Here is a 14,374-nt window from a genome sequence, read left to right on the forward strand (position 1 = left end):
AAAAAAAATACCTTCAGTTTCAAAAATATGTAATAAATAAATCTCATGGAACCATATGGATTTCTGCATAGACTCATGAACTGAACCCTGTCCATTGTTTATAAGTTGAAATTATAAATTGACGCAATGGAACAGAACTAATGCACATGTTTTTCTTTTCTTTTCTTTTTTTTTAAATCTGTTAACCATTAACAGTGCAGACTTCCAGGTCATCTGTAGTTAAGAAGATGAAACTGGCCGTGTGGCTACAAAGACTGGTCTTCTGATGATTATTTGGTTTGAACAGGCCTTTTTTTTGAAAAAAGAAAAAAAGCAGAACCCTAAAGGAGCCCACTGGCAGTGCATGAAAGCAGAAATGGCAACTTGAAATGAAAATCCCAACCGTTGCGTGATACGTTATCGCTGTTAGAAATGCAGAGACACACATTTAAACCCATTTTCTGGAGGTTAACTGTGATGAAGCCATTTTGAATACTTCAATACTTAAGTCTGTGATGTCCATTTCCAGGAAGGTCAGTGTTTCAAAAGGCTGTAAAATGCAGCAGTTTAATGAAATTAAACTGGGATTTCACCACACCTCTCGAGTTTATCTACAGTTGCTTACTCTTGTCAGCTCTTTGGATTGTACGAGCAACACAACTGTCAGCTCTTTGAGTTTTGGCTATATGGAAGTTGTTGAGTGAACAACAGAGGAAGTCGTTGGAGGTATGGTGTGCTATTGTTGGCTGTTCATCAGCTACAAAGTCTTCATGTGACCTTCTACAGGATGGAAATTTACATCAGGCATGTGAGATATGCATCTTTATAGCTGGGCTTCTCTCCTTTATAAACAAATGTGGAGCTGGTGTCTCAAGTGTGCTACGGCAGTTTCTTCCCATTTCTGTTCAGGATCAGATTCCAGTTTGTCCTCCACCATATGCATTCTTTTTTTTTTTTTGCAGTCATTATGTAAGGAAAGGGAAAATATGCGCTACTCATAATGTAATATTTTGATTGTACTAGATGTGATCTTTAGGCCTCACTTCCAGCCATAAGTCGTCATGAATAATGTATATTATGATTCATATATAAGAATGTTAAATCAGCCTCCTGGAGAACCGTTGAGAATCTGGGTTGGATTTATAATAATCTACACAACCTTTTTGGAAGTAAGATGACGCATCCAGACTCAGTAATGATAAAAAAAGAAAAATAATAATAATTCCAAGTAGGGCTGGGCGATATGGACTAAAAGTCATATCTCAATATTTTCTAGCTAAATGGCGATACTCGATATATATCGATATTTTTTCTGTGCCATAATTAGGGTTTCCCCCAAAGCATTATAGCATAGCATCTCTGTTAGCTTCATTTTTTTCTGAGGCAAACCCTTAAAAAAACAGTCAGTTTTAATACAAAGCCTCGCGCCAAATGTCACACAGGTTCCTTTATTAACAGAGGTCTGCACAATATCAAAATGTATAAAAAAAATGAAATAAAAATAAACTGCCTGCATATATAGAATAAAATGCTTCTTGAATGAAATAAAACAAATATCCCTTTCCTGCATAACAATTAAATTCAAATACACTGTGCAATTAATACAATGTAGACAGTAACAGGCAGACTTTTCCACTGAGGTTGACAGTTGTGCAAATAACAAAACATTTGTGCAAATTTCAAATAAAGCTATATCAAAATCATATATATATATATATATATGTTTTTTTTTTTTTTAAATCGATATAACCGATATTGTCTCGTACCATATCGCGTTTGAAAATATATCGATATATATTAAAATCTCGATATATCGCCCAGCCCTAATTCCAAGGGCTGTAAATACCAGCTAATTTGCAGAATTGACTTTAAATGCAATCAACATGTACACTCAATTTTCTCTTCTCAGGTGCCGATGATTCTGGTAGGGAACAAGTGCGACTTGGAAGACGAGCGTGTGGTGGGAAAGGAGCAGGGCCAGAATCTGGCCAGACAGTGGAACAACTGTGCCTTTTTAGAGTCCTCTGCTAAGTCAAAGATCAATGTCCTTGATGTGAGTAGACACACAGACAAATAACACATGTCTTCAACAGACCACAAACACCATCTTAACCCTTGTTCATAGGAAGTTTGGATGTATGGAAGATGCTGACTTGAAAAAGAAATATATCATTTACTTTCACTTAAATTTACTTGCAGACTAAATTTAACACAAGACTTTGAATATTCCTCCAGGTTTCCTTTTCAGGTCTGCAATACATTCCAAGAAATTTGAGACAGTTTTTACCGCTTTTTGATGTTGACATTCCTTGTCACAACACTTAATTTATTCTGGCATTGAGGATACCAAGTGATTCAAAACCTTTTTTTCTTTTCTTGCCACTTTTTGTAAACAAATTTCAAGTTGTTGAACTACTAGTACAGGGTTGCAGTCCAATGTTTGGTTTCAAAGTTTTTCACACACGTTTCAGTGGGGACCTGTCAGAACTGCAGGCCGGCCAGTGCAGTATATAGAAATGCTTCTGCCATGTATGCAGTCTGATCACGATTGCAGCAGCAATCCCTGGAAAACATGTGATGGCAACAATAATGCAGAATAAGGCCTAAGTGGAAGCTTTGCCAATTGCACTAATGCAACCCAACACCATCACTGACCCTCTTGAATTTGATGCTATCTGGTCCTTTTTTCATTCTTGATTGGGAACACACAGCATCTGTACTACTATATCTAACTTAAATCCAGTTTTTAAACTATATGATGATCCATCCAAGTATATGCTGGCTGTGGCCAAGGTTAAGTCAAAGCTTATTTTTTGCACAGTAAAGTCTTAAATGGAATTTGTTGCATATAGTTTAGTTTATTGTTTTGCACAGTTTTAAAAATATACAGGAAATATCAGATATAAATACAATACGGTGCAGGAAGAGGCAAAAAACCCAATGGGCTTATTTGAAGCCTCCACCGAAGATATTAAAATTTCATATGTTATAAAGAACACAAGATTAACATACAAAAACAAAAAGTATAACTACACAAAAGTGATGGCAAACTAATAATGCAATATATAAAGAATAAAGACAAAAAAATAAGTGTGTGTGTGTGAGTGTGCATGGGATATTGTTTTTACAACTTTTATTACTTATATTGACTCCTGAACAAATAAAACCGTACATGTCACTATGAGTGTCACTATGAGTGAAAAAAAAAGAAAGAACATGGATACATGGTAAAACATTACATTGGGAAAACAACATTACATTGGGAAAACAGTTACAAAACAGCAGTCAAGTGGTCCTTCAAACGTCTTTTGTAACATTTCAAAGAGGAAGAGCTCTTTGCCAAGTGGGAGAAATCATTCCACAATTTTGTGCCCCTAAATCTCACTGAAAATTGACCTCTGCAAGTGAGAAATTTAGGAGGATAAAGATCTGAGGATTGTCGAGTTGAATAAGAATGAACCTGTGAATTTAATTTAAAGTAAGTCTTGAACTGTCCAGGAATATTCCCTTCACTTGAATTTAGCTTATAAATAAAAACGCATATCTGAAAAATATTGATATCTGAAATGAAGTCATAGTCACGACCTTTATTTATTTATAACTTTTGTTTTTCTACTGTCCCAACATTTCTAGATTCATGATTGTACTAAATTATGTTTTCAGTTTTTGAACAAAACTAATGAATTTCAGAATTGAATTGAACGAGGCAATTATGTTTTAAGTAGGAGTGACTACAACCTTGTTCAACCCTTTTTTTACCCTTTTAAGTTGGCAGATACCCCATGATTAACACTCTTATCTAGTGTGTTGTCTGTCCTTTATACATTAAGTGACACGGGGCGGCGTGTTGACCTGGCCCTGCAAATACCCCTCCTCCAAGAGAGTACCCTTAATGGCAGGGCAGGACTAATGTAAACAGAACTGATGCTGGGTGGCGGATCATGGGCGGGATTTGTTGATGACAAGACGAGGATGTCCGTGAGCTCCTCATCCTCAGAGCCGTGGAGGCCATAAATCAGCATATTACAGAACCATCATCTGCAACAGGCTACTAAAATGACAGACCGTGGCTTTGTAAGACACAAAACTCTGGTCATTAACAAGCTGAAGAGCCTCAGATAGCTGTTATTTGCGGTCAACAAACACAACAGCCGGAGTGGCGGAGGGAGACTGCTGGTCATATTTGTGTAACACGGTTTGGGCAAAGTCGCTACACAAATCCCGTGGTTATTCAGCATGGATCCACCACCTGCTCCATCTCCTGCACCGGCCAGCTCTTCTGATGTTGGTGAATCCAAACAGAACCAAACCAAACAGAAAGACCGTCATGTTATATAGGTCCACACAATAAGGCCTCTTGAGTCATCTTCCCTCTTAACTCGCAATAACTCGCCTAGCTTTTTACATCGCAACGCAGGTTAAATCCAGGGTCTAATAAAAATAAATAAATAATAAAACTCTATCACTGGTGGCATCTTCTGATGGATATTTTAACCCTTGAGCTCTCTGTTGCACGGTCTCATGGAGCAAAAGAAAAGACCTTAAAATCCTGGTCGGAAGCCTCAGAGCTGTGAAGTCTTGCCTATAAAGGGGGTAACGGGGAGGGGATGGTGCAGATCACTCACTGGGGTGGGAGGGTTTTTCTTTTTGTTTTTGTTGATTAATTGCTAGTATTGGGATGTGTATGCGAGGGTGTGTGTGTGGATGTGAATATGTGTTTGTGTGAGAGCGTGTATGTGGGTCAAGGAGGAGACAGACAAGCATAAATATACCGTATTTTGCATATAAGCCGCATCCGCTCTATTTGTTTAAAAATAATAAAAAAAAGATATACAAGCCGCATCCGCTCTAGTTAAAAAAAAAAAGATATGCAAGCCACAGATATTTATGTTGTTAGATTAGATATTTACTACATGTACAGAACGATTTTGAACTGTAAATGATGTACATGTTTGTACCTAAATAGATCCTTTCCTAACAGTGTCTTTTAACACGGCAGCAACTTTGCTGATTAAAACGGGACAGAACCAAGAGAAAATATCCGGTATTTATTTATCTGTTTGAAATCTGCTTCTACTTCTATCTGCTAAAGAAGAAGTAGTGTATTCTTCTTTGCATTTATTTTGTCTTAGTTTTGATTCCAATTCCGGTTACAGCGCCCCGAGCGGTGGAAGAAAAATCCACAGAATAGCTGCACCTTTGTATAAGCCGCATGGTAGAAAACCTATGAAAAAAGTAGCGGCTTATAGTCCAAAAAATATTTACAGTATATGAAATGTTTTTGTTTTGTTCTAACTGTTGTAATACATTTTTGCCCCTGTTTTTTGCATTCATTCTTTTCAAATGTATAGTGGACATGCTGCTACAACAAAATGTATAGAGCTGTGCCTGTGACTTTCTTTAAAAGTTGGCATAAAATTAATAAAAAATTGTAAAAAAAAAAAAAAATGCTTTGACATTAAATGAAGCTTCATCTGAATGATGAGATTTCTTTATTAGTCATTTTACAATGACATGTAATTCCAATGCAGCCCGTCCAAAGAGAACACACAGGTAGACCGGTGCGTGAGGCTGCAGCCAATCGGTCAGCGGCAGCACCACCATTTAAATAGACAAGAAAAAGGGTGACACTAGCAAAGAGGAGGAGGGGGAAAAAAAACATCTTCACATTGTGTGAAAATGGTGTGAAGATGCAAAAAACACCTCGGCGGTGAATTTTCAAGTGCAGCACAACTGATTTTGTTTTCTTTTTGTGTGATCTCTCAGATCTTTTATGACCTGGTCAGACAGATAAATAGGAAAACACCAGTGGAAAAGAAGAAGGCAAAAAAGAAATCAAACTGTGTTCTGCTTTAAAGATGCCCCCCTCCAGCCCTGCAGCAGCTCTGAGCCAGGTGAGTGTTTGTGTGTTTGTGTGCATGCGCTCAATTTAAACAAAACAAACTAAAAAACATTAGTTATTAGCAGTCATGGTACAGGCATATTCAGGAGATTGATTCATTGACAAACTCTCTCATGTTAGTTAATGTTGTAGTTTTGATCTTCTCGTGTCACATCATGATGATGAATCAACAACCAGAGTGGATGAATGTTGCATCACAGCCGGTTACATGTTTCTTTGCTGCAGTTAAGTCACATCAAATGTATGCAGCACAAATAAGACGTCAGCACTGGTTACACCTTCTGCTGAACAAACCAAGCATATAAAAGCCCAGAGAAGTGGGAGATGCACTTCAGAGAGAGAGCACCCCCTCTAGGCAGCTGAGAGTAAGACAGTCTTCTAGTGCAGGACATGATTAAAAACTGTTTCTGTAATGACGAGCAAGCTATAATGCCCATTTATTGTCGGTGACGCCTTACCATACCCTATTTATCTAAGTGGACCCAAGTAAGTACATTTACTGGAGTCTTTTCATGTGCAGCTAAATAACAGGGGTTAACAGTTGTTTGAGGGCTGGGGATCGATTCAAATGTCGAGAATCGATTCGATTCCGATTCTTAAGATTCAGAATCGATTATCACACTTTGATTCGATCCGATTCGATTCCGATATTGATTTGGGTTAGTGTTATTAAAACATTTTTTTCCGCTGTTGCATAAATTATATGGCTGTAGTTATGCAAAATATTACTACTAGTATTATATTGAGATTCAACAGCAATTATTTGCAGCTAATGATGGTGTAAGGACCAACCAGCTCAGAATGCTGATAGAACTGCTTTCAGGAACATCGTGGGGCAGAATTATCAATTTTTCCCATTTATGAGAATTTGGTTTTTAGCATTTTATGCAAATGTAACCCCAAGACAGTATATAAAGCAAAGAAATAGAGCATTTATGCAATTATAACTGAAAACTTTAATGTTTTCATACTTTTAAACATATTTAAAGACAAAAACATTGCACTAGTTATTCTCTCGTCCAACAAAACATTCCTTTTTTGGGCATAAAAAAAAATACCAAAAGTTGTAATGATGGAGAAGGAAAAAAAAAAATCGATCTTTAGACATACAAATCGATTTTTAGGAATTAATATGAGAATCGATTTAGAATCGGAAAATCGATCTTTTCCACCCAGGCCTAGTTGTTTGAGAAGGAACTGTTTTAGGAGACAGCTCATCAATATTTATATTGAAACATGGTAACCATGCTTACCATTCCCAACATAACAGAAAGTGTGAAATACATTCATAAGCTGTTTTTTTTCTTCTCATGCTTTACTGTTAAATAAATGAGTCAGTGCGTCGGCTGGTATTTAAATGTCAGACATCGACAAACTGCAGCAGCTGGGTGTTTCTGAGGAAATCCTGGGCCGTCGTCATTTAATATCCCATAGCAATGAAAGTCGAGTAAAGACCCGCGGGTATATTTGGTCAAACTATTTTTTTTGCTAAGTTTGAAATGGTAAGTGTAACAGATGTGTAGTGTATAGAAGAATTCATCTTTAAGATTCAATTCACTTTAACCTGTAGAAGGTCAGAGTGTATTTACTTTCTTGTCTTTGTTATCCTGAATGGTGTACATATCAAACTGGTGTCACCTTGAACCACTTGAAGAGGCATGTGTTGAGAGAGAAAAGCCAGAACAAGGCCAGTCTTGTGCAAAGAAGAGCCAGGCTTTCTCCAATTAAAATAAAAAAAAAAGATTAAAAGAGAGATTTCTTTTTTTCCCCCAGTGTTTGTGACGTTACCAGCGCCTCTTCAAACTGCTGCACATTTTTACAGCATTGTGTTTGATCAGTGGGTTTAGACTGAGATTAACAGGCTGCAGGGACGGGGAGAGTCTGGGCCCCATGAACTGGTTGTCCATGAAACTGTGGTGTCACTGAGTCTGTGATACCACATGTTACCAATGTTGTAATCTTGTAGTTTGATAGATCCGACCCACATCTGGAAAGATGTAGGGTCTGGGGCCCATAGGGCCTCCTCATCCAAGGGTTGCTTATCAACAGGGGTGCACACAAGCCGGTACTCGAGGGCTAGTCTACTGTAGGGCTGGGCGATATGGACCAAAAGTCAGATCTCGATATTTTCTAGCTGAATGGCGATACTCAATATATATCGATATTTTTTCTGTGCCATAATTGGGGTTTCCCCCACAGCATTATAGCATAGCATCTCTGTTAGCTTCATTGTTTTCTGAGGCAAACCCTTAAAAAAACAGTCAGTTTTAATACAAAGCCTCGTGCCAAATGTCACACAGGTTCCTTTATTAACAGAGGTCTGCACAATATCAAAATGTATGAAATAAATGAAATAAAAATAAACTGCCTGCATATATAGAATAAAAATGCTTCTTGAATAAAATAAAACAAATATCCCTTTCCTGCATAACAATTAAATTAAAATACACTGTGCAATTAATACAATGTAGACAGTAACAGGCAGACTTTTCCACTGAGGTTGACAGTTGTGCAAATCTCAAATAAAACATTCAAGTCAATTTGTCACAAAATAAGCTATATCAAAATCATAATTTTTTTTAAAAATCGATATAAACGATATTGTCTTGTACCATATCGCGTTTGAAAATATATCGATATATATTAAAATCTCGATACATCACCCAGCCCTAGTTTGTTGTGTAGAAGACTAAATTAAACTTTTGCTGTAGCCGGTCAGCAAAACGGAAAATACATCTAACTAGCAAAAGAATGATTTGAGAGCTGTCATCTTTACAGTTTTCTAAGAAAATATCAGAATCTTTAACTGTCGATGCCAAAGATGATTCAATTGGCTGTTAATCCTCAGCTGCAGCCTGATTTGATTGGCTCTTCAAGACTTTTGAGGATAATTGATGAGCTCCAACTTGACATACCAGTAAATCAAACTCAAATTTTCTAGCGGTATGTCTAGATTTATAGGCTAGTAATCTTGTACATCTAAAAGACTTTTCCACAGGTAGATGGAAACTGAATCCCACCAGGAACTGGTTTTGCTGAGTCTTTTGTTGTTTGGGTCAGTGTTTAGCTTACTTGGAATAAACTACATTCAACTAAAAATCTGGTATGCCTCTTTCAAAACAACACAAACAAAAAAACAAACATGTTCCACGTATCTCCCGCAGAAAATGAGTGGAATAAGTGTTTTATTAGGGTTGTCCCGATCAGGATTTTTTAGCTCCCGATCACTTGAGTTTGAGTATCTGCCGATCCCGATTTTTCCTGATCCGATCACTTTTTTTGGCTCCCGATACATTTCCAATACTTTTTCCCGATCAAATACATTTTGGCAATGAATTAAAAAAAAAGAAGACTAAAACTCAAATTATCCCAAGTTTCTTTTATTGTCCATTGGAGAACAACATGGACATATTTTTCAACAAAGCTTATCAGCATTGGTGCCACAAAATGTAAAAACATGTAAACTAAAACAAAAAGTGCAGAATAGTACAATAACAAAAATAAATAAATAAATTTAACTTCAAAAGAGGTAGTTGAATGACATCCAGACAAACTCACAATCACAAGAAAATTAAAATACTTTTTGGCTTAACCTTAGTGCAACATTCTGAATGGCATGAAATGAATAGCAGCAGCTTAATGCAACATGAACAGATATAAAATTTCACAATTCAAACATGGAAACCATGTTAGTTTCGCTTACTTCGTCACTTCCGGCCACGCCGGCCAGAAGTGCCGGCGCCGCCGTTAAATGCAACGATATACAAAACTATTTCATTTCATTTATTCTTTATTTCATTCAAAATAATAAAACAATTCAATTCAAATACAAATGTTCTTAAATTGTGAATGAAAAGGAAGCAGAAAGCCCCTTTTTCCAAGAAATAACTTCACAAATAACCATAAATAAAAAAAAAAACAAAAAAAAAACTAAGTGAATAAAAAACGAAAATAAAATAAAAAACGAAAATAAAATAAAAGTATATTTAAGTATATGTAAAAGTATATTTATATTTAATATATGTTAAAAACATTATTAACTAGGTATGTCCCGATACTTTTTGGGCGATACCGATGTTTTGAAAATGCCGTGATCGGGCCCGATCGATCGGGACAACACTAGTTTTGATATAACTGATTATACTGGGTTAGGAAAAGAAATGGCAAGGTTGCTAAACCGTGCATTGCGTTAATCTGTATCCGTCTGTGTCGGTCAGTTTGAGGTCCAGACTGTGAGAGTTGTGTGAAAAGGCCCCGGGGCGGCGTGTGCACCCCCGGCTCACACCAAGCCCGGCTCACGTGCCGGCCGGCGCTTTGAACCAGCACTGATGGGGTTTTAGGCTCATTGTTTCATTGCTTACAACACACCAGCTCACACGCTGCAACAGAGAGGGTTTTAGTGCCAGCTGCAGACAGAGCGTTTCACTTGGTGGCTTTTTTCCAGCACGCTGATCTCATGAGCTGTGGATCACGAGTTTCTTGTTCTACCTATCATGGGGTTCAGTGGAGAGGAATTTTTATTGAGCTGATATCGTATACATTGATTGTCAGACTGTTACTTCTTATTAAGCAAGTGTTGTGTTGTTTTTTTCTTGACTAACAGTGAAAGCATGCCTTTGTCACACATTCGTTACAGGAAAAGGTGTATAGATCTTTTGATAAATAACACGACCTTCCTCTGTGTTTTATAACTGTTTAAATGCTGAGTGGTTGAGATGTGCGTCACGCTTTCAACTTTGAGCTCCACAAGCTGATGTGGATGTTAGCCCAGGAGACTTTTATATGACAGACGTCACAGAAGACTTTATTTGCTGCTGATGTTTCCGTCAAAGCAGCAGTAGCAGCGCTGCCCAACCCAGTGAGATGAATTCACGTGAATGGAGAGCGTGCACTAATATTAGCATGTGTTTTTTTTTTAAACTTGATTTTCCATATAGGCTTTTAAAAATGTTTTTAAATGGAGAAATGTGGGGAAAAAAAAGAATAAGTTTCAGCCAGTAACCAGCAGGGGGTGTTGCCTTGTTGCTAAAATGTTTTATTTGCATGTCAAAGATATGATTGGAGCTCTCTGCTTCAGCAGTTCTCAGTTAATTCAGTCACCTGTAAATCCTTTCATAAGGATGAGATAACATTGGCTAAAACTTTGAACTTTTATCTTCAAGGTGTGTTTATATACCAATAGATATCACTGTGGTTTATTAATCCACAATTGTATTGGTATTTCATTTTGACTCTCCTCTATTCTAAGTTTATTATTGGGTGGACATTGAACCCAATAGAACTGTTTGTCATTAAAAGGTAAACTTGATTTAATGAGATCTCGATGTGCCAAGCACATCATGAGCAAAAGAACAGGACCTTGTGAAGGCAATATTTTTTATTTACGTTTTCATTTCTGCAACTGAGCAGACTTAAATCATTGTAATGAACGTTTCTGAGGAAGCAGTTGTCTGCTCTGATGTACTTCAGGGCTCATTTCATACCTTTCAGCTACATTGAAATGGAAAGAAATCATTAACATGCATTTTTATTTATTTATTTATTTCGATCATGTGCTCAATATGGTACACTCATTCATAACATGTCGTGTAATCATTTGGATCGAAAAGGAATAGGCTGAAGCTCTGAGCTTATAAATGCCTACCCTTTAACCTTCACATTATTATTATTTACACTTTCTATAACAAATGCTTTCTAGCATGCACCCAAAAAAGAATCAAACACAAAACACAGAAAAAAAATATGTAACAACAAAGAACCAGTAAGAAAAGAAAAAAGGAAAAATAAATAATAAATAGTCCCGATTAAAACAAGGACAAAAAGATCAGTAATTATTACCTGCATAATTCCATAATTCTCTCTCTTGCATCTTATCCTTTAATCTTGTTGGTATTTACCAATCATGGTCTGTTTTAAACTATTTTTAAACTGTATGATGTTTTTACTTTGTTTAAGATTATCTGGCAAGCTATTCCACAATTTAACCCCTGTAACTGAAATACACATACTTTTAAGTGTTGTTTTAACTGTTGGTTGTTTGAGATTATGTTCCCCCCTTAACTCATATTCATCTCTATCCTTAAACAGTTTTTGTATGTTGCAGGGGAGTGAATTATTCTTTGCTTTATATTATTATCTGTGCCGTTTTAAATTCAATTAAGTCAGTCAATTTTAGTGCATTTAATTTCCAGAACAAAACATTTGTGTGATGATAAAATCCTACATTATTTACGATTCTTATTGCTTTTTTTTGCATTAGATGCATGAAGTGTCTCTGAATATTTGTACACGATTTTTAGGTATATGTAAAACACTTGCTTTTTAATGTTTAGGCAGGATAAATATAATTGAGCAAACAGATGTAATCTCATCAAACGACCACGAGAGGGCAGTAGATTGTAACTCTTAACGTTTTTATGGGTCTAAGCACACTTATGATAACGACTGTCTTGCAGAAATGCTGTAATGAAGAACTGTTGCCCTGATTGGAACGTGCCAGCATTCCAACAGCCCTGCCCCCTCCCTCCATCAGCCTAAAATGGTGAATCAGCTGACTGAACTGCTCCTATTAAAGCCAAGGATGTCCTACAAGAGAGAGTAAAGAGAAAGACAGTGACAGAGAGAGCGAAGACTCTGGTCTCTTGCCTCCTAGGGCCTTCCTCTATGTCTCAGTATCAGTGTGTGAACCCTGTACGGACAGTCTCCACTTCTGCACCAACAAACTGATGATGAGTATGATGATGATGATGATGATGATGTTAAAACACAACAAAGCTTCTGAAAGTTTCGAGTGTCCATGAGCTGCCTACGTGGCCAGAGAGCAACCCCCTTCCCCCCCTGCCCTTTTTTATTTTAATTTTTGTTCTTTTGACAGTTTAACAAAATAAAAAAAACTGTTTCAGAAGGAAAGCAAAGTTAGAATTTGGGTTCAGTATTTTTCATCCTTTTCAATATCAATAATGTATTTCAAAGACATGAAAGTTGACTTCTTTAGTTGTATGATTATGAATATTCTTCAAAAGCATGGAAAAAATGCATCATTTAATACATGTAGATGTTTAAGTGAAAAGTGAGAAATTTTTATAGCCATACACCTATTCTCCATGCCTGTCATGTCAGTGATAATAGATCAAGGTCTATAATATGTATTATTTTTATTATGTATTTTTCTTTGTTGCCCTGTTGTCCATGGACTTCTCTTCTGCAAATATCTCTCTCTGATGTGACTTAATTTTATACGCAGTCACCGGGATTTCATAGCTCCCATAATATATTCTAATACCATTTTTTTTGCATAATAATGCTTCAGAAAATGGGTCTTTTATAGAAGAAATATGGGGAAAAATAAGGATTGATTTCTATGTCTCTTGAAGCCAAAATATATTATACTAAACCAACTCTAATAATGCTTCTTGTGTTTTTCTGTCAACAATGTTTCAGCTTTTATGGATTATTAAAGTAAATTTTAGTACATTTTCATTATATTGGTCAATGTATTTTTGTGAATTAAAATGTTATTCAAGTGGATTTGACTTGAGAGAAGAGAGATTAACTGTTTTCTTTTAAAGGTGGATCAATTTACAAGGATCAGAAATGGGAATTGTTCGGGTATATTTTGTATTTAACAGGTTTGGCTCAGCAGATGTTACAGATGTTATACAATAGTTACATTTAAGGTGCGTTACGTTTGATGGCCTGCAGGTGTCAGTATATGCAACAAAGTTGCAACATTTTCTCAGAGAGCTGACAGAAAATTCAAATCCTGCATCCCAGTAGTATTTAATCTGGCTCATCTACTGACTCTGTAGCTTACGGCCAAACTCCCATATTGCATCTTGCATACATCATCATCTTATTGAGCATTATGGACGTTAAAGGATAAGTGATTCGCTTTGTAGGTGATGCCAACTTCCACATGCAGTTTTTTAATCCTACTTTCTCACATGAAAAAACACTATTTCCTTTAACCTTCTTTCATGCATTTCCAGTTCAAATAAAACAAGTACTTAAAATGACAAGACTGGTAAAGGCCAAATACTACATTTAGAGAGTTAATGGTATTGGATGGATTTTTTTTTGTTTTATTTATTTCCCCCAGGCTCTTACCCTAAAGGTACGGCCAAGTGACTATTTGTATCACCAATGATTAAAGTCCCACCCCAGCAGTTAATTAACCCGAAGGACCCATGGGGACACGGGTGTCACTGCCTTTAAATGTCCTGCAAAGTGCCTTACACATATAGGACTGTCTCAGAAAATTAGAATATTGTGATAAAGTTCTTTATTTTCTGTAATGCAATTTAAAAAAACAAACAAAAATGTCATACATTCTGGATTCATTATAAATCAACTGAAATATTGCAAGCCTTTTATTATTTTAATATTGCTGATTAGGGCTTGCAGTTTGAGATTAAGATTCTCGGAATATTCTAATTTTTTGAGATAGGATATTTGAGTTTTCTTAAGCTGTAAGCCATGATCAGCAATATTAAA

At 36.4% G+C, this 14,374-nt stretch overlaps 1 protein-coding gene across 2 annotated transcripts in view; it reads left to right on the top strand.

Annotated features, from left to right (window-relative positions):
• The window catches only part of LOC133448333 (ras-related protein Rap-1A-like), a 30,575-nt gene extending 17,288 nt beyond the window's left edge, over window positions 1-13,287 (top strand). For both annotated transcript variants that reach the window (XM_061726756.1, XM_061726755.1), the window contains exons 6-8: window positions 1,889-2,032; window positions 5,746-5,873; window positions 12,337-13,287. In XM_061726756.1, the coding sequence (XP_061582740.1) occupies window positions 1,889-2,032; window positions 5,746-5,835 (234 nt within the window). In that variant the 3' untranslated portion in view covers window positions 5,836-5,873; window positions 12,337-13,287. The remainder of the gene's footprint in view (window positions 1-1,888; window positions 2,033-5,745; window positions 5,874-12,336) is intronic.
• The last annotated feature ends 1,087 nt before the right edge of the window (window positions 13,288-14,374 follow it).

Source organism: Cololabis saira, chromosome 8 (assembly GCF_033807715.1).
Source record: "Cololabis saira isolate AMF1-May2022 chromosome 8, fColSai1.1, whole genome shotgun sequence".
NCBI lineage: Eukaryota > Metazoa > Chordata > Actinopteri > Beloniformes > Belonidae > Cololabis > Cololabis saira.